At 43.7% G+C, this 19,553-nt stretch overlaps 1 protein-coding gene across 1 annotated transcript; it reads left to right on the forward strand.

The window, feature by feature from the left end:
- Positions 1-1,094: 1,094 nt before the first annotated feature.
- Positions 1,095-7,220, forward strand: LOC125510136 (E3 ubiquitin ligase BIG BROTHER-related). The gene is made up of 7 exons (XM_048675226.2): positions 1,095-1,392; positions 1,485-1,899; positions 1,979-2,022; positions 2,761-2,802; positions 2,892-3,013; positions 3,102-3,210; positions 6,772-7,220. Exons 1-7 carry the CDS (start codon positions 1,165-1,167, stop codon positions 6,823-6,825), a joined length of 1,014 nt encoding a protein of 337 aa, XP_048531183.1. The 5' UTR covers positions 1,095-1,164; the 3' UTR covers positions 6,826-7,220.
- Positions 7,221-19,553: the final 12,333 nt, after the last annotated feature.

Here is a 19,553-nt window from a genome sequence, read left to right on the forward strand (position 1 = left end):
GAACCAGTATAAACTCCTTGTATCCTTTGTCCTGTTTAACCCCTTTAAGTTAACCCTGTTGCGATGGCTCCACGACTAAGTCCTTCTGCTAGGACATCTATCATGACAATTCCACGACATGAAGGGAGGGGGCACAAGAAGTGAGAGACCCAATCCCACTTTCTTCAAATCTGTGCATTCAACACAAGATAAGTTGTGTACAAATTCTTTAGAAAAATAGTGAGAGCTTTTCTTGGTATGCATGCTTAACTTTACGCAACGACGAAGCCATTGCCTCGGCTCTACTCACGAGCCACTATTGAAATTACATCAAGAAATGATAAAGTGCCCATCGCTTGTTAGGCTTTATACAATGGGAGGTGTTTAGGGAGGTGCTTAGAGAAATAAATCAAGCTTTCTTTAAGCATCGGTGTTTATTTGTACAGGGTAGATGCTTAACTAAGCGTCTCTTCTTTAGAAATAGGCACCGGTGCTTCAGAAAAACTCGGTTTATTTTTCTAAGCACCTTCCTAAGCACCTCTCATTGACCGTCGCGGGGTGCCCTTGTGCTCATGCGCGAGCTCTATGACTAAGCTGGCTCCGCCACTAACCTTACACGAAGATAATTAGGAACTGACACAGTACGCAACGATAACAATAGTGAGAACACCGTCGCTGGGTGCTATAAACTTTCTTCCAGCTTAATTATCTGCCGATCAAAGATTGTTTTTGCTGGATTTCTGAGTCGAGCGGTTCCTTCTTCTCTGGTAAAGAGCAGCGATAGCAGCGCGTCGACGACTCGTTTTGACGACAGTAGTAGACCTCCTGTGGTCTCGAAATCTTGATATATTTTTATTATATTTCAAATACTTTGTATACTTTCGGTGATCTTTTATAAATAGATCTGATCTTAACAAAAATGGTTTAGTCGGGAGATGGTTCGGCCATGGCTTGTGGGTTGCCATCCGATAGCTATCGAGCGGCTCGCAGCCGAGTCGGAAGCCCCTGTGGCACGCGAGCTACGAGTGCGCCGTCGAATGCTGAATCCGAACACGTGGTGGCAGATCACGTCACGTCGGGTATGCTTTTTTTCCCCCTATATCCATTATTTTTACCAGACCCCCGCTGGGGTTAGCCGGACTAATCCCTTCCATCCCGCACCCTTCGTCTAATCGCCCCCAGCCCATGGAGGATTCCAAGGGGAGCGACGGCGGCGGCGGCGAGAGGCCCGGCGCCGACCACAACCCTAGCCCGGATCAGCCCCCGCCGGTCGCCGCTCCCGGAGGAGGGGACGATGCCGCTGCGGCTGCTGCTGCTGCGGCGGCCTTGGCCGAGGACGAGGCGCGGCGCCCGTTCACGGCCCTCAGCCAGGTCGACGCCGACCTCGCCCTGGCGCGCGTCCTCCAGGAGCAGGCAAGTGCCTAGATCTCGCGGCCCGGGCCGTCCCCTCCACGTACCTAGGGTTCCGAGGCGCGCGACTAACATACCGTTTGGATCGGTTGCAGGAACGGGCGTATATGATGCTCCGGATGAACGGAGTCGGCGGCGGCGGCGGCGAGGGCAGCGACTACGGGAGCTCGGAGGCCGGGAGCTACGAGTACGACGAGGATGCCGAGGAGGACTACGAGGAGGAGCTCGAGAACCACCTCCGCGTCCACCACCACGAGCACCCAGGCGGCGGCGAGGGTGATGGGGACGATGATCTCGAGGCTGATGGCGAGGGCGAGGGCGAGGGCCAGGACGAAGGCTCTGAGGAGAGCGAGTACGAGGAGGAGGGGTTCGATGAGGATGAGGAGGTGGAGGATGTGGAGCTAGACCCTGCAGAGTACGAGGACGACGAGGCTTATGCGCGGGCGCTTCAGGACGCTGAGGAGCGTGAGGTTGCCGCGCGGCTTATGGCTCTCGCTGGGATCAGCGATTGTGAGTATGGATTATTCTTTTCGGGTCACTTCACAGTTCGCGCGGGTTGCTGATGTACAGTTCTGCTTTTCCTTTGTAGGGCGGGCGGTGGAGCATGTCGAGGATCACATAAACGACGCGCAGGTACTGATTTATGTTTCCTTGTCTTGGATGGATTTAATTTTTGTATGCAGAAGTTGGAGGTTGGGAGCACCAGTTTTGATGAAATGATCATGTACCGATAGCGATGCTTATTTTGTTAATGCGTGTGACACACAATGTAGTAGTACTTCCTTATTTTCATTATGCAGTGATATAGTTCCTTGCCAGAGCTAAATTATTCTCTGATATACCACGGCACTTATTTTGGAACGAAGGGAGTAGTAATCAAAGCCAGATGCCTATGTGAAGTAGGCAGCGTTGCTGCATACCACTCTTTGCTAGAGATGTGGTTGTGCTGGAGGGATTTAGAGTTTCCTGGTTGTTGAAGGGAGTGCTGCGGCATTCCGTTTGTCGATGCTGCCTCCTCTCTTGCTCGCTTGGGAGAGGCATTTGTTCATCTACTGGGTGCGTCCTGGGCTGGTCGTGTTCTAACCTCAGGTTTGACGTGTAGAAGTGCAAAAAAAGAATCCCTGTAGCAAAAAAGGCGCTGCAAAGCGTGCATGTGCGTCTAGTAGTATTCTATAACCGGTAAATTTACCTCCTGCTATATTTTCTCAGAGGATTATGGCAAGCACCTCCAATTCCTCTAATTTCTATGCGGAGAACTTTGTGTTTGTTCAAATTGTGGTATTGTGTTTTTGCGTACTTGTTGAAACCAGCCAAATTTGAACAGAGCAACTGACTATTTACAAATCTGCACGTGTTATTGAAAAAACACAGGATTCATGGCAAGAGGTTGATCCAGACGAGTACTCTTATGAGGCAAGTTGTTTTTGTTTATTCCCTTTGGTGCCTGGGCCTGCATCTAAAGTTCCAAGATGCAATGCTAATGGTTCTAACCATGGTTTCAGGAATTAGTTGCTTTGGGTGACGTAGTTGGTACAGAAAGTAGAGGTCTCTCTGCTGATACACTTGCTTCCTTACCTTCAGTAACTTACAAGACAAAAGATATGCAAGATGGCAACACAGAACAGTACGTTCAAATACTTTTAAGTTTCATAGCCTTCCAGTAATATATATGTTATTAAAGTGGCATGCTGACGTGTAATTATTGTTGGTAGATGTGTAATTTGTCGTGTGGAATTTGAGGAAGGTGAATCTTTGGTTGCACTTCCCTGCAATCATTCATACCATCCTGACTGCATTAATCAGTGGCTTCAAATAAATAAGGTACAATGCTGCTTTCGACTTGGTTATTGTTAGAACATGTACAATAGCTTCCCATAGATGAGGATTGCCTACGTTTTCTGGTATGAAGCATATCAGGCAATCACACCTGAATAGAAAATTTAGGGTTCCTTTGTACCTCTACTATACACCATATGTCTATGCTTATTACTAGCTATGACTTGCTTTAGCCTTATACCTGTTGTCTGAAATGCACCTCTGTGCACATATCTTTCTAGAGGATTGTATGATCAATAGTTATGATATAGTTTCATATATCCCTTTTAGTAAAGCTAGTTTCATATATCCCTTTTTGCAAGCCCAGTAGAATATCATAAGTAGTGGGTGCTATTGGAAGAGGTATGTCGTAATAATTATTAGTAGTACACCCATTTTGGCTACACAAGAGTTCTTAAGCAGTTATCTTGTCTCGCTTTGGTTAAATGAAGATAGCATGGTGAAAGAAATAAGGAAGGGCTGACTGCTTTGTTGTGCCTCTGAGCATTTTCTTTCTTTGTTTGGCTTCAGTATCTTGAATAACATCACTGTCCACAACTCTCCTATGGGATTCGTAACCGGTCTATAATGGTGTAGATAGACACTCAGAATGTTGCTAATTACCAACACTCAGTTATGCACCGGAAACAGTAATCTTCAATGTATTTACCATTGGACCTAAACTCAGTTTACATCTTGACTTATATGAGTGGAGTAATAAAATAAAGCTTTTGGCCTTCAAGTACTCCCTCCGTCCGGAAATACTTGTCAAAGAAATGGATGTATCTAGATGTATTTTAGTTTTAGATACGTCTATTTTTATCCATTTCTTCGACAAGTATTTCCGGATGGAGGGAGTATAAAATTAAACTTGTGTACTATGCAGTTTTTTCCAGTCTCCCCTGGGTCAATGAAATACCTGGACAGTCTTCATGCGCCAGGTAGTGAAGGCTGTGATCCAATACCTGGACAGTCGGCACGGATTATAAATCCAATAGCTTAGTTGGCTGACACAATAGCTAGGTGGACCCATAAAGCAGGAAATAATGAGGCATAAATGGTTTACCAAACTAGAATTCATTTCATAAAAGGCCATTCTTGTTGAAAAATTCTTATATATGACCCTTTGAATTGTAGCCAGCCAATTTCGGATAAGTTGTATCCCTTACTACAAAAAAGGCAGGCCTTACCGTGCAGGGAGGTTGCTAAAGCAATAAAATCATTCATGTCTTGATACAAATATATCAACTATAAGATTCAGCATACACATCGATATAAATAAAACACTATTTAAGTTCAGGAACCATGCAAATACAGCTACAACTCTATAACAACTGAGTAAAGATACATATAAAAGTTTATTTATTTTCAAATAATCTAAGTATTATTCATCTTCATTCCAAGTTATCAATAATACTCCCTCTGTCTCAGCGACACTTATTTTGGGACGGAGGGAGTAGAAGATAGAAGCCCACTGGAATGAAAAAGATAGAATCCATCTTCTTAGCTAGTTCGGACCTCTCGGGCTTGCTACAAGGTAGGGTCCCCATGAGCAACTGTACCCGTAGACCTAAATCTGAAAGAGGAAATGTTCATGTGTTGGCTCAGCGTCAAATGCACGTTTAGCTTATATATACACTGCATATGAGTAGAGCAGAGACACAATGGATGAAGTACACGGTGGTTACCTGTGAGATTGTTTGTGCGGTCTCTGACCGCATACCCCCTGATTCTGGCCATCCTATTCATGCAATGCCGTTGGGCTTTTTCGCCGCCAGCATGGCTGCCGCCACTCGTTGTGCCTGTGGTTGACATCTCCCCAATGGATATTGTGCCATGAACACCCAACATTTCCACCATGTGCAATGTGCCAGTGTTGAGGTCGACTGCTCATGATGGAAATGTTGGGCGGCTGTGGCACAATATGCATCGGGGAGGTGTCGAACATATGCACAACGTTTGGCAGGGCTGATCGGTGGTGGCAGACAAGGCCCATGTGCAAGTCGCACGATGATGATATGATGAGGATAACCAGGATCACAGAGGTCGCTGCAAGAGTCAGCGCAGACACCCTCGCAGGCAGCCATCGTGTTCTCCATCCATAGCGCTTGTGTTTGATGCTCAGATGTAATTCAAGTTGAACGTACATTTGATACTAGGAGCTAACACCTGAACATTTTCGCTGTCATTTGTGTCTACTAGTGCAGTTGCTCGTGGGGGTCCAGCTAGTGGCAACCCCGAGCGGTCTGAGTAGCTAAGAAGATGAATCTTCTCCTTTCATTCTTCTGTTGGTGGCAGCTTTGCAGGAAGTTAACAATTCTCAGATTACTTCGAAAATAAATAAATTCTTAGATGTATCTTTACTTAATTGGCTGAGTTGCATTTGCATGGTTTCTGTACCATATTATGTTTTATTTACATCTATGTCCACGGTGAATCTTAAACTTGAAATATTTTTGTTAACACATGAATGAACAAAAATGTTTTTCTTGTCTTAGCAACCTCTGGGCACCCTAAGGCCTTCCTTTTTTCTAAGTAGAAATGCACCTTATCCGAAGTTTGCCGGCTATAATTCAAGGGTTACTATGCTTGTTAAATTCTTCCTATATAACAGTTGCTCGACAAGAATATGATCCGTACAAATAAATTCTCCTCTGGTAAAGCATTCATCATGCTTATTTTTTGCTTGTAGAAAGAGCATTTGCGCCTTTTTATTTGCTACTGCTAAAAAACATTTGTTCAGTAATATTAACACCATGTTTTTTGTGTGTGTTAATTAGAGAGGTAATTCAAGTTGTTGTCATGTATGATTCTAAACGATTGCGTTGCCCTGATAAGCTCTATACACCGTGGCTCCATGCCAGACTCCTACCAGTAGATTGTATCTTGTTGATCCCATGTTAGCCGAGGATTATATACACACTAGCATGAACCACAAAACTGATTGCAGTTGTATTTGATGAGTAGTATACAACAACCAATGCACTTATTACTTGGCATCATAAAAAGGTAATACACCATAACCATAAAAGGGTAAGAACACCATAGCAGTTTAACGAATGGCACGTGTCTGGGCTGGATTTTGATATTTGGAAGTTAGGAGGAGTGGCGGCCGGAGGACCGGGATTGGGGAGGAGGGGTGACTGGGAAAACATTCATTGGCAGATAGTCAGATTGACTGGCTGGGTCGTGTAGTGGTAAAAGAAAATGCGTACTGCCATGTATGGATCGAATACTTTCCCATTCAAAACACGAGTGATGTGGTGACTTGCTGGTTTGATTGAGCTTTGTATAGCGGCAAGTGAGGGGTTCGAGACTCCGCAATTGCATTATTTGCTTTATTATGATTTTCTTTCACAAACCAAAATAGGGCCTGTCCAGTGGGGTTGGAGACTCCGCTATTGCATTTTGTGTGTGTTACAAACCCGATGGATCCTGGGTGGATGAGGGAGTAGGGGTGAACTCACCACCACCACCACAACCAACTCGAATTTACAAGACAGTAGATATAGATTTGCAGCTCTCTTAGATTTTAAATTTTGACAAGATGTAGTTGACTATGTGCAGGTATGCCCTATGTGTAGCGCAGAAGTTTCTACCTCAGCAAACAAGCAGGCATGACCAACAGTCGTTGGTAAACCAACTTCATCTTCAGAAAAGAAAAGAAAAACAAACCAGTTGTTGGCACTTCGTGGGAGTATGTAGTGGCATCATTCTAGTATCCCTGATGTTTAAACCAGAGCAAGGCAGTAGAAACTTCCACAGTACAAACTTGCGAGGGGACCAGGGAAATGGAGCATTTTTTTTATGCCTTGCCGCTGGTGCTCTGCGTTCTCTTACTCTTGTACACTAACTGTGTTATTACCGTCGATCATTTTTCTTTTCTTTTCTTGGTGTATATTATGAGTATCGCATTAATGCATTGGGATTTAGAGATTTATATCTGGAGTAGATATGCAGTATGGATGTGCTGGAATTTATATATTCCCATTTAATCACATCAGAGTTGATGAGTATTTCCAATATTCACAATTATAGGCAATCAATTATGATTGGTCGTGCATTATTTAGATGAGAATAAATGCGGATTTATTTTGATAGGAGTACGTAATACAGTATATATTAGAAGTGAATAAATGCAGATTTCTTTTGATAAGTACTTCCTTACAATAAGGTGCATGGCGATTCTATAAATATCGGTCTCACAAATTTAATCCTCACAAGTCTCGGTCTCCGAGCGTCAAAAAAGGGGAAAAAAAAACTATCAGTCTCTGTGTTTTCTCGCTTTCTCTCTCTCAAGTCGCAAACGAGCCGGAGAAAGACGGGTATTTTGGGTAGGTTCCCGCCGTTCTCGTGATATTAATGGTCCGTGCAATGTTCGTATAGCTAATTATGTTTTTGTTTCCTTTCAGTAGTAATCTGAAAAAAACGTAACCCCAACGAGGACATGGGACAGCCTGGAGGCCAATCAAGCACTGGAGGCGTCGGTGAAAATCAGGCCCAGCGAAGCAACCCCCTTGGCTACCTCACCGCTTCTTCGGCTATCGGCAGAGCGCAGGCCGTTCAGAGGTGGTGCACCACGCTTTGGTCCTTCGACTGCCCCCAGTTCGACAATCTCCTCGCCAGCCGTACCGTGTCTGTGGGGAGTAACAATGGCGTGGGTCGTGGATTGCCTTTTCCCACGCCACCACGCGTGGTGCAAGGGCAACAACCGAGGTACCACTACCACGCCACTGGACGGGACGGTGTTTTGCCGTCATCCCTTATGCAAGTTCGGAGCACGGACAATTTCACCTTCCAATCGCCGCAACCACGCTCCGTGGCACCCAACAGGGGCAACCACTTCTATTCGCAGTCTCTCGCGCCGCCGACACAGGTGGTGCATGCACAGTTCCTTGGTGGTATGACACCGACGGCTTTCGGGGGTCTCAATGCTTCGTCGGTACTATGAGTGTCAGAATCAACGCGAGCACATAGTGTTTTTCTGCTTAACAGCGTAGATTCTGGTCGACGCGACGCTCTTGCGCGAGAAGCGGGCACCAGTATCATGCAACGAAGAGAGCCGACTCGTCGAGGCACCGGATCTGAGATAATTGCATCTATAGTCCTCATAGTCGTTGGCCATGTTCAACTTGATCCTGAAACTTACGTATTGCTTCAATACGGTCCTGGTACATGAAAATACGTGATCAATACGGTCCCTGAGGTTGAAACAACAGTCCTGGCTCTACACATTGCATACGTATCGCGTACTCTCTTGTATGACGCATCAGCACAGGGCCACCGTCAGCCCGGGACCCATATGTCAGTGGGAGTGAGAAATAAAATAAACAAAAAGAAAAATCTCTGTCGCCACCAGGCTTCGAACCAGCGACCACCGGCCCAATTCTGCGCGAGCAAGCCACCACATTACGGGCCCTCTTCCGATGAATTTAGTTGGACATTCTTTTATATAAACAACATTGTCCATTCCGCCACAGACATTTTTTTAGGACGCGCGTGCTAGCGAATTATTCCCTCAAAAAAGAAAGCGTGTTAGCGAATTAAGCTGGCAGTAGTATTGTTTTTCGCGAAAAGCAGTAGTATTTGCTACTAATAAGATGAACATGGTTTCGAACCATAGTTTATCTTCTTTTTCGTTTTTTCTGTTTATTTTTTCGTTTCTTCCTTGTCTGTTTATTTTAATTTTTAAAATAATGTTTAAAGTATTCAACATTTATTAGCGCTTACGAAACTAGTTCAGAAATTTTTAACACATCACATTTGTTGAAAATAGTTTGAAGTTTCAAAATTTGGTCATGGTATGAAAAAATATTACAAGTTTTAAAAAATGTTTTCATTTGCAATTGTTTTTCTTATTATTTTCAAATTGTTTCTGGTTATAAATTATTGTTCAGTAATACAAAAAAATCCCCCTTTTCAAAAAATGATACAGAATTCAAAAGAATGTTATCATTTTGATGAATTTTTCTTCAACAAGTCCTTTTTCATGTATTTATGTTCTTTGTATCTCTCACATACAAGCACATTTATTGATGAAATATTGCACAGTGATATTGCGCTACTATACATGCATATACATACAATTTTGGATTTTTTTTTCAGGCACTAAAAGTCCTTTTGTTTACCAAAAAATACCATGCGTACTCCCCTGCACCCAATACGTACAGAATTTTTGAAAATGCGATTATTTTTCAAATCATATATTTTTAAAAAATTTATGAATATGTTTTGTATTCATTAACATTTTTTGAAATTGCGTACATTATTTTAGAACTCGTCAACAAGAATTTATGTGTAGGCGAACTTTCTTGAAATTTGGGAACACATTTTTATATTCAAAAACAGTTTTTGTTTGTGACGAACATTTTTTGGATTCATGAATATTTTTTTGAATCAGTGAATATTTTTAAAAGATTGTTTTTTACCTTCCCATACGTTGTTTTGAATTTTTTTTATAAATTCGTGGACATTGTTTTGTAGAAACGAACCTTTATTTTTGAATCTTGAATTTTTTTTGAATCGATGAACGTTTAAAAAAACACTCATGAATATTTTATAAATTCACGATTTTTTAAAAGACAAAGTCATATATATATATATATATAATATATATATTGTGCATCCACATACATCCAGGATCACATGGTTGTTCTGGTGGTTTGCTCGCGTACCAACCTGCTGCAGTTCGCAGGTTCAAATCCCTGCAGGCTGCTTTTTTCCTATATTTTGTTTTTTCTCGGCCCACTGACATATGGGCCTTCTACAAACGTCGCCTGAGCTGGCCCGTGTCACTTACGCAAATACGAGATACGTATGCAATGTGTAGAGCCAGGACTGTTGTTTCAACCTTAGGGACCGTATTGATCACGTATTTTCATGTATCGAGACTGTATTGAAGCAATATGCAAGTTCCAGGATCAAGTTGGACGTCGCCAGCGACTACCAGGACTATAGATGCAATTATCTCCACCGGATCTGTGCAACTTATGGATCCAATGGGCTTCAACGGCCGTCTCCATCATGAGCGTTCGCTTCTTGTAGGCACAAGATCTGTGCAACACACGGTTGGCTTTGACGACACTTGCCTCCATGAGCATTCTCTTCTTGCAAGTACCAGACCCGTGCTGTGCATGGAGATGATGTGCTTCGACGTTCATAGTCTTCATAGGCGTGCGCTTCTTATAGGCACCGGATTCATGCATCGCACGGAGCTGATTGGCTTCGACATAAGTCTCTTTAGGCATACGCTTCTTGCAAGCCCCGGATACGTGTCACGCCTCAGCGCTGGCACAAGGCAAATGACGGAATCATCAGGGGCAGGCATGACACGTGAGGGCAATCGAGCGGTGGCGGCGGCGAGAAATGAGGCCATATTGCGGCGCATGAATAGGATGGTGAGGATCTTGGTGGACGGGAGAAGAGCCCGCACTGACATCCTTGCAGGTAACCACACGGGAGCGACTACAATAGAAGAAGGGCCACCGGTGCAAAAATAGAAAAAATCTGTCTGGGCCATTAGATCCCGGCTGAATGGTCCAGATTCTAGTGGATGGATCTGAGCGCACAGGTGCTAGGTCCTTTGCAGAAAACACCCTTGATTATAGTCATTTTGCTTTCAGTATCATCTTCTCCACCGTAGGAACGCAACAGAGCAGGCCCAAATTCCCCAACCCGCGGCCGCCGACTGTTGGACAAGCCCTGTCGACGGTGGCGGCGAGCCAGATCCGGTGCCTAGCCGGGCGATTGCGGCCAGTGGAGGTCTAGATCCAGCACTCCGCCGTCTCGTCACGGGCGGTCTGGCTGCCCCGACGGATCTCCCATGTTTTAAGCTGCGGCAGGTTCTCCAAGGTACTCTGCTCCGACGCCCGGAGGACAACCTCGCTCCATCCTTTTTCTACACAAGCAGACCATTCTCCACATTGTTAGAATAAATTCGAGGCATACCGTTGATCATCCGAGAACCAAGCAATCACACGAGCACGACATCGAGATTTGTTAACGAGGTTCACCGATATGGCTACATCCCTGCGGCCTGACTATGGGTGCTCCTCCCCATGACACCGCTACAATACCGCACCCGGTCGCCCTGGACACTGACACATGCCGCCGGCTTCCCCTGCGTTCCGGTGCTATTATGTTGTCATAGGTTACATCGTGTGTCTACCCCCGCTATATATGAGAGGCCTATGATACAAGTGTCCTATTAGGACAGGACTCCATATTCTATCTAAACACAATACTACTCAGAGTCCAACTGTAACCTACCTTGTCCTAACAAACTCCACCTTGGCGAATATTCTCCACCACCTTGAATTCGTCAATGCGTCAAACTTCCATGTACATTGGACTTGAGTTTATCCCATGAGTACCGCTGCTACTCCAAAGACTCCATATGACTCCACCTGCAACTTGTAGTACCTTCTTTTCTTGCCATGGTCAACACTCGAGCAAAATTAAGTTCTTTGTTACTCTAGTTTGTGCTCCCAACTTCCAGAGTATCAGTCCAATGCCATCACACACTGATCATTGACCTGCGTGAAAGTGAACAACTCACATATTGGGTGTCACACATAAGAGTTACCTGAACTCAACATCACCGCTCCTTTCTTGATCGTCTGTCTGAAATTTAAAGGAATTTCACCCTTTCTTATAGTCATCCCGAGTCAAATTCGCAGTTGTCTCACCACATGTATGACCGCCAGAGCCCTGGCCCGTCTCCATGTCCCGTGCATACCACACACCTCGCCGCTATTACCGCGTCGAGCCTCCGCTGTCTCGGTCGAGTCTCAAGGGTCGTGAACCCACACCACTCAACCCCACTGCAGAGTACCACCGATCATCATCGACCGATGACGAGTTTCACGCTTCCATCAGACCATTGGGCTCCAGTCTGAATTACGTGTCACTCGCTTTTTTCCAGCTGAATAGGCTTCGATTCCCTAGATCCTTACACCATAGCCCTTCAATCTAGCTCCACCTTCAACATGACTCATGGTAGATGATCAATCCACCCTCGCGCCCCGTCAACTTCAAGCTCCGTGTATACATCACCTTGAATCAAACCCGCGCCATAGTCTTGTCGAAGCCGCACAAGCCTCGGGCATATGCACCACGTGTTTCCACGCCCAGAAGTCGGTCACCATCAGCATCACGCTCCTACGTCGTCTTCACCGATCCCACCACCGTCTTCTGTACCAACCGACCTGCGTCGATCCGTCAGACCATCTAGTCCAACCCAGCCAAACTTGTTCGACTGCAGACACATTCCAGACTCCTCAAGTCGTCACCATGACCATCTCCATCCAAACACAAATGTGTACCAACAAAGAAAAACAAAGTGAAGTCCACATAGCCTTCCCGTGTGAACACCAAATCAGATCAACAAAGCTAACTAGCTCAAACACCTGATTCATCACACGTGTGTAGCTGGCCTCTCCTTTTATTTTCTTTTTTCATGACAGCATCACGATCTGACTAAGCCCTTGTGCCGTAATTTTTTTCGCCAAACAAATCTCTAGTGCATGCAACGCTCCAGTCCTGGCACAATGCCAACTCTCCTGGAATTCAGCTCCGCGCACGTGGCTTTCTTTGGGCCTTGCACAACCAGCTGCTGCTCCTGGGCCACTGATCACGTGTACCTCGTGGCTACACAAGGGCCTTGCCCACCAAGCACACACACAACCAGCCCCACCTGGGCCAGCCAGCTACACCCTAGGCATGCCCACGAGCCACCTCGGCTTTGCGCGTGCGTCCAACCCTTTGCCTGCAGCCCTGCACATGCACCTTTCCGCTTGGATCAAGCCGCCACGAACCCAGCAAACGCGGATGCCGATCTCGCCGAGTTCCCGAACAAAACGCTGGTTCCGATTGCTCTTTCTATCAAACACAATGCTGTCTTCCACGAATCTTATATCAGCAAACTCGATCCACCGACACGAAAACTACCGCCGCCATGCCTCCAATCGTACACATTGCATCTTGCAAGATCTCGCTGACAACTTCCACGTGTTCTCCTTTAGATCAACGATCAACAACCCGAACAACCTAGCTCTGATACCACTTGTTAGAATAAATTCGAGGCATACCGTTGATCATCCGAGGACCAAGCAATCACACGAGCACGACACCGAGATTTGTTAACGAGGTTCACCGATATGGCTACATCCCCGGGTCCTGACTATGGGCGCTCCTCCCCATGACACCGCTACAATACCGCACCCGGTCGCCCTGAACACCGGCACATGCCGTCGGCTTCCCCTGCGTTCCGGTGCTATTATGTTGGCATATGTTACATCGTGTGTCTACCCCCACTATATATGAGAGACCTATGATACAAGTGTCCTATTAGAACACGACTCCATATCCTATCTAAACACAATACTACTCAGAGTCCAACTGTAACCTACCTTGTACATAATATTCGACACAAGCCTAACACACATGTCGCCTGCACCTCTGCCCGTCTAGCTCCGCCATCTAGGAACGCCTGAGAAGAAAACTACAGCTAGCCTTCTGGTATGCTTGTCTGCCAGGTTGCTATGAGTTTTCATAGTTAATTCTGCAGCTTTTCATTTAGAAAATATTTTGTTCAACTATCCATATCATCTACACCATATTTTGGTCCTTCATCCCTGAAAGTACTTTTGCTTTAAAAAAGTGTGCTTGGAGCATAGTAGTATGTTGTATCGTTGTTGGATGTTGTATAATTCTGCATCTTTGGAAATGATACGAGTGACAACATTTTGAAAATTCTAAGCATACACACATTTAGTTTAGATAACATATTTTTATCGTTAGTAGCAGTAGCTTGGAAGCTTGGAAATATTTTTTGGGCAAAGGCTATATTCAGAAGTATGCTTGAGTAGTACAGTAGCAAACCCACTAGTATGTACACACTTCTCTATACCAAATTCAGTTAATTTTGAGAGACCTTTATCCAGTGTTGATTAGCCATAACAAAAAAAAACACAATGTGTGCTTACTTCAAAATTTGGACTGGCCAACTAGTTTGTGCTCATCTGGGTTATGCTTGCTTTCAACTTGAGAGCAATAACAGGGATATCCCTCTGTATGCTTGCCTGTGAGGTTGCAACCAATTTTTTTAGTTGATTACGTAACATTTATTTAGGGCGGCGAGGTGCAATGCACGGCGAGGTCAGTGGCAGGCAAGTGCGGCCCGTGAGGGGCGGCGCCCCATGCTGGATGCGTGAGCAAGCGGTAAGCCGGTGAAGCGCCATTGACGGTGTGGTGTGTGGAGGAGCTGACTCGGTTGGATCGCAGCCGCGCGTATGCACTGGATCGAACGGCTGCGCAGGGACGGCCCAATTTGGGCCGGTCGACCGGCGCCTATCACCGCCCAATTATTTTTGTTCAATGTTTGTACTGCAAACTATAGTGCAGAATCTTAGTTTAGTATGTATTGATACTTTCCTGTACCAGATTCAGTTAATTTAGACTTTATTCGGTGTTGATTAGCCATAACAAGAAAACATAATGTTTGCTTACTTCAAAATTTTGACTGGACAACTAGTTTATGCTCATCTTGGGATATGTTTGCTTTCAACGTGAGAGCAATAACAGGGATATCTCTCTTATCCATGCATACAAAAATTAATCACTGGACAAGTTTGCTATAGTTTGCTTGTACTGGATTTTCGAGCAGTTTTGTATTGTGAAATTTCATCCTCTTGTCGGATATTGTACATGAGAACAAACTAATCTCAGCTACCTATTGAAGTACCTGCATGTGAAGTGGTTGGAGGCACAAGACTGAAATTCGTCACACTTGCAATATGTGCCACTTCACTGATTTCGCTTTAGTGAAACAATTGTATTAGCTCTTTGGTCTTTCTCATTCGGCTTTTATGACACTACACTTGTAAAAAGACAACTTTTTTACCTTTTGTATGTAGAAAAGAAGACACTCTTTCTGTGTGTATGTAGAAAAGAAGACATTTTTTCTGTGTATTTTTAATTTCCAAAAGGGGCACTCGCTCTAGAATAAACGGACACAGGAATAGTGTGAGAAGTGAGTCCAGCGAGAAGAAAATAAGACCTGGAATTCATCAAAAGACGCACACAAGTGCATCATTTGTAAGGGAGTGGTGTTCCATGATGCAAGGACATGCTCTAAGAAACAAATGACACAACAGTAGAGGTTTGTGCTTCTTGCTTTGAAGACTACCTGTTCTTTTTGTCTTGTTATTACTGCACAATACTATATGTTTTTAGACGAGTCATATTTGTTTGGTGTGAACCAATCAAGCTTAAATAAGAGTGAACTAATCGAGCCACGACCTAGTGGAGTATCCAATTTTTTTATTAAACTCTTTCCAATAAAAAGTATTATAACAGAAGATGTTATGTCGACGTACATATATTGTTCCTGCTTCACAATGTGAACAATTGAAATTGTTGCATGTCCATTATTAGGGTATCTTTTTGGTTTACTGGTCTGAACTTGTAGTGCTGCTGTCAGCAAATATGTGTGCATTCAGTCCATGTTAGGGCACAAGATATAATTAGCAGGAAATGTCTGTTGGGGGGAGCAAACGGCTGATTGTTTTGACCTACGTGGGCTTTATTTGGGATAGACTTTCGGTTTCAATACAGCAGTACAACCGGTCATAAGCTATTTGAGTTAAGAAAGTCTTAGTGGGATGATGAGCTGCAAAAATTGATACAAGTGATTCTTCATTGTCAAGCTGTGAATATATTTGCCGTACAATATTATTTTCCTTGTCTCTTCACTGGTCTGACATGTGCCTTTGTGCTGCAGCATCAAATTTTTTACTTGTGTCATCTACGAGTTAGCAAAAGTACTTGAATTGCATTCTTAATTGTTCAATACATACGCGATTAGGATTAGAGAACATTATTTTCCTATTTCTTTCCTTGTAATGTAAACTATTTTTTCCTTGTATTTCTAGATGCTCTCTCACAACCGGAAACATCAGGACTACAGATGGATAGAAGAAGCTTTTATCAAAATCTTCCCTTTCTGACAATTGAGAGAATTTCTCTGCAAGATAAATTTAACTTTGTTCTTGATCATGCATCTGTATGTGTCTGTGCTCAACTGAATTGGGTTTGCTTGGTGTGATCTTTCCCAGAACAAGAAGCTTCATGAGCAAGTAGTAGAACTGGAGGGAAAGGGTAGAGTTTTTCTGTTATGTACCATCAAGATATTAGTCTTTAATACTGTCTTGCTGGCTATGTACTAAAAATGGTGCTACCATGCCTCATCAAGATATGTATGCTTGTGATATGCTCAATCTGGGATGGTCCAGTCTGATGTTTTGTTATGCTTCAAAAGGTGACTGAATCTGTGCCATAAGCCGTCGTTGGACAAAATGAATGGAGAGGGAGATAAAATACATGAGGGGGTTACTGCAAAAGTTCCGTTTTATAACTAATTGCTAGTAGGGGGTTTTCGTATAAATGTACATTAAGTGGCTGAGGAATCTGTGCCATCCACCTACGATCCAATGGCTCATGGCTGTTTTTCTATTTTTTGCACCGGTGGCCCTTCTTTTATTGTAGTCTTCCCCTAACCACACCCTACTTCGTCCATCGTGTCCCTCCTTTGCTCAGATGCAAGTGCGATTCATGCTGAACTCAACATTTTTGCCTTCTGGCTTTGTTCTAGCTTCTCGTGGTCGTGGGCGGCGAGGTGGTGGCAACCGGATGCTGCTAGATGGGTGGAACTAGCTAAGGAAATGGATCCTGTCTGTCGACGAATATCTTCCGACATGAAGAATAAATCTTAGATGTGCCTTTGCTTTGCTAGAGTTTTATTTAAAATAAATGGTCACCAAACCAATGCCATGTTTTTAGTACAATTTATCATTATTGTAAGAAGGATTTTAGTTTTATCTGTTTCATGTTTCTGGGTGAAATGCAATTTTATATACCTCTTGAATTTTCTTTTCCTCGAATATGTCATTTGTTTATTGTGCAAGAGCATATGTCTGTTGGTGATAGTTTAGATGATAAAAGTGCAGAGGAAAAATTGAAATATTTCATTGTATAGCTGGCTTCCCTTGGTAAACCTAGTGTCGATGTTTGACACCGTCAATGCTACAGATAGCTAATTTATTCGAAGGGTGTGTGAGTGGCAGATCAGAGTGTCTACAAACAACGTAAGAGACAACATGAACTACCTACGTTCGTGTTCGCACATGAACACGTCACCATGAAAGCGTAGGTTTACTCCCAGAGGGTGGTGGTGGTGGGGGGGGGGGGGTGAATGGGAGATTTTTAGAAATTCGTCAAACTCTAATGAATTTGACGAAGATCAAAGTGAAGAAACAAAACCGAGAATGAAACTAAGTCATCACAGAAACAGAGAGCATGCATACATGATACATATGAGTGAATAACGTGTAATCATGCAAGCATACAAGTATGAGGAAGATGAACTGAAGAAATGAAAAACAGCATGATGAAAGTCTTCAGTTCAAATTCTTCAGAAGATAGGTCACAAATATTTCAGCAGCGAATAACTTAAAGGTAAAGGGTGAGGAATTGGAAACCAAGTAGGCTCGGTGAAGACACATCAATTTGGTAGACCAGTTCCAGTTGATGTATCAACTATACGTCTGGTTGAGGCGGTTGAGATGAACTCAGAAGACACTTAGTCTTCACCGTATTCCTCTTGAGCTAAGGTCACAGCAGACCTCGCCCAATCACTCGTGGTAAGTCTTGAAGGTAGACTTCCAAAACCTTCACAGACTTGTTCACCGGAACACCACAATTACTCTTCGGTGCTTAAAACATGACGCCTAACGGGCTGGAAGAATGACAGTCTTCAAAGGTAGCAGGCGTTGGATCACACAGATCAATCGCTTCAGTAATGCTTAATCACTTTGGCTCTCATTGGGTTTTTCCTCACTTTGGTTTCTCTCAAAGTTGTCAGAGGAAGGGTTGCTCTCAAATGACAAGTGTCAAGTTCTCTCTAGAGCACCCAACCAACAAGTGTTTGTAGGGGGCGGCTATTTATAGCCAGGAGGCAACCTGACATGAAATGTCATAAATGCCCCTTTGGACATGACCATTGTCAGGATAAGGATCCACTCGACAGCTGGCACACAACGCAACAACGGTCGGAAAATTGAATTCTCAATTTCGCGGGGCACTCAATTTCCTCATGTTTCACCTAGACCCCCTTTAAGAGTACAATTTTTCCTATGACTCAAATAAGAATAAAGAAACTACGAAAACAAAGCCTTCAAGCTTCAAAGTCTTCACAGGCCGTACCAATTTCTTCACTTGAAGAAATACATTTTTAGGGGTCATATTTCTTCAGTTAAACCAAATCTTCAGGGACTATGACACTTGGGTATACTCACAAACACATTAGTCCCTTAACTTATTTGTCTTCAATACTCCAAAACCACCAAGGGGGCACTTGATGCACTTACAATCTCCCCCTTTTTGGTGATTGATGACAAATTGGTGAAGTTTTCAACGGAAATAAATAATGGAAATGTAAGAACAGAGTATTAAGAAATTTGTTACATGATATAGAGGAACTCCCTCGGAAGATGTGCATATGATGAATTTGCTTTGGATTGCAAATGCACATGGCAGGTTGGAATTGTGAGATCTCCCCCTATATCTTGGAATCTAATCATGCATGATCATAAGATATTGAAGAACTTGAATGCATGATGAAAATTGGTGTCTGACGAAATACGACATGCATGAGTATATATCATTGAGGCACAAGGCATGCATATAAAATGTAGCAAAAAGAGTCAGACCACCAACAGTTATTGAGTTACAACCCAATCATAGAATGCATCAACTGAAGCCAAAAGTTGCAACTTAAGCAAAAACAACCCGATATATATATATATATATATATATATATATATATGACCCGCTTGAAGAATAACTCAATTTCTCCCCCTTTCTTATCAAATGACCAAAAGGAGATGAAACCGAGGACTAACGCCCCTGAAGAAAATCATCTTGAAGAATCCAGAGGAGTGCCAACGTTGGTGTTGGGGTCGAGCGAAGCAGACGGGCCTGCAGCAGTGTCTTCAACCTCTTCATTTTCGTTAGTAGAGCGTGAAGGAGACACTAAGCTTGGGACGAGCCGAGGAACTTGGAATTTCTTGTAGTTCTTCTTGGGCGGATACAACCAATTGAAGTCCTATTGGAATTTCATCTCTCCAAGTTCTTCAGGAGTCTTGAGATGTGATAATATGGCCCAACTTCTGTCAAATATATCATGGGCATATAGTAATGGTTCTTGCACACAGAGTTTTGCGTCACAATCATATTTGCAAGTGTTGCAACAAGCTGACTCTTAACCCAGTTGTGGTTTCAATCCATTTTCT

Source organism: Triticum urartu, chromosome 5A, assembly GCF_056163025.1.
Source record: "Triticum urartu cultivar PI428250 chromosome 5A, HENAU_Tu73, whole genome shotgun sequence".
Classification (NCBI taxonomy): Eukaryota; Viridiplantae; Streptophyta; class Magnoliopsida; order Poales; family Poaceae; genus Triticum; species Triticum urartu.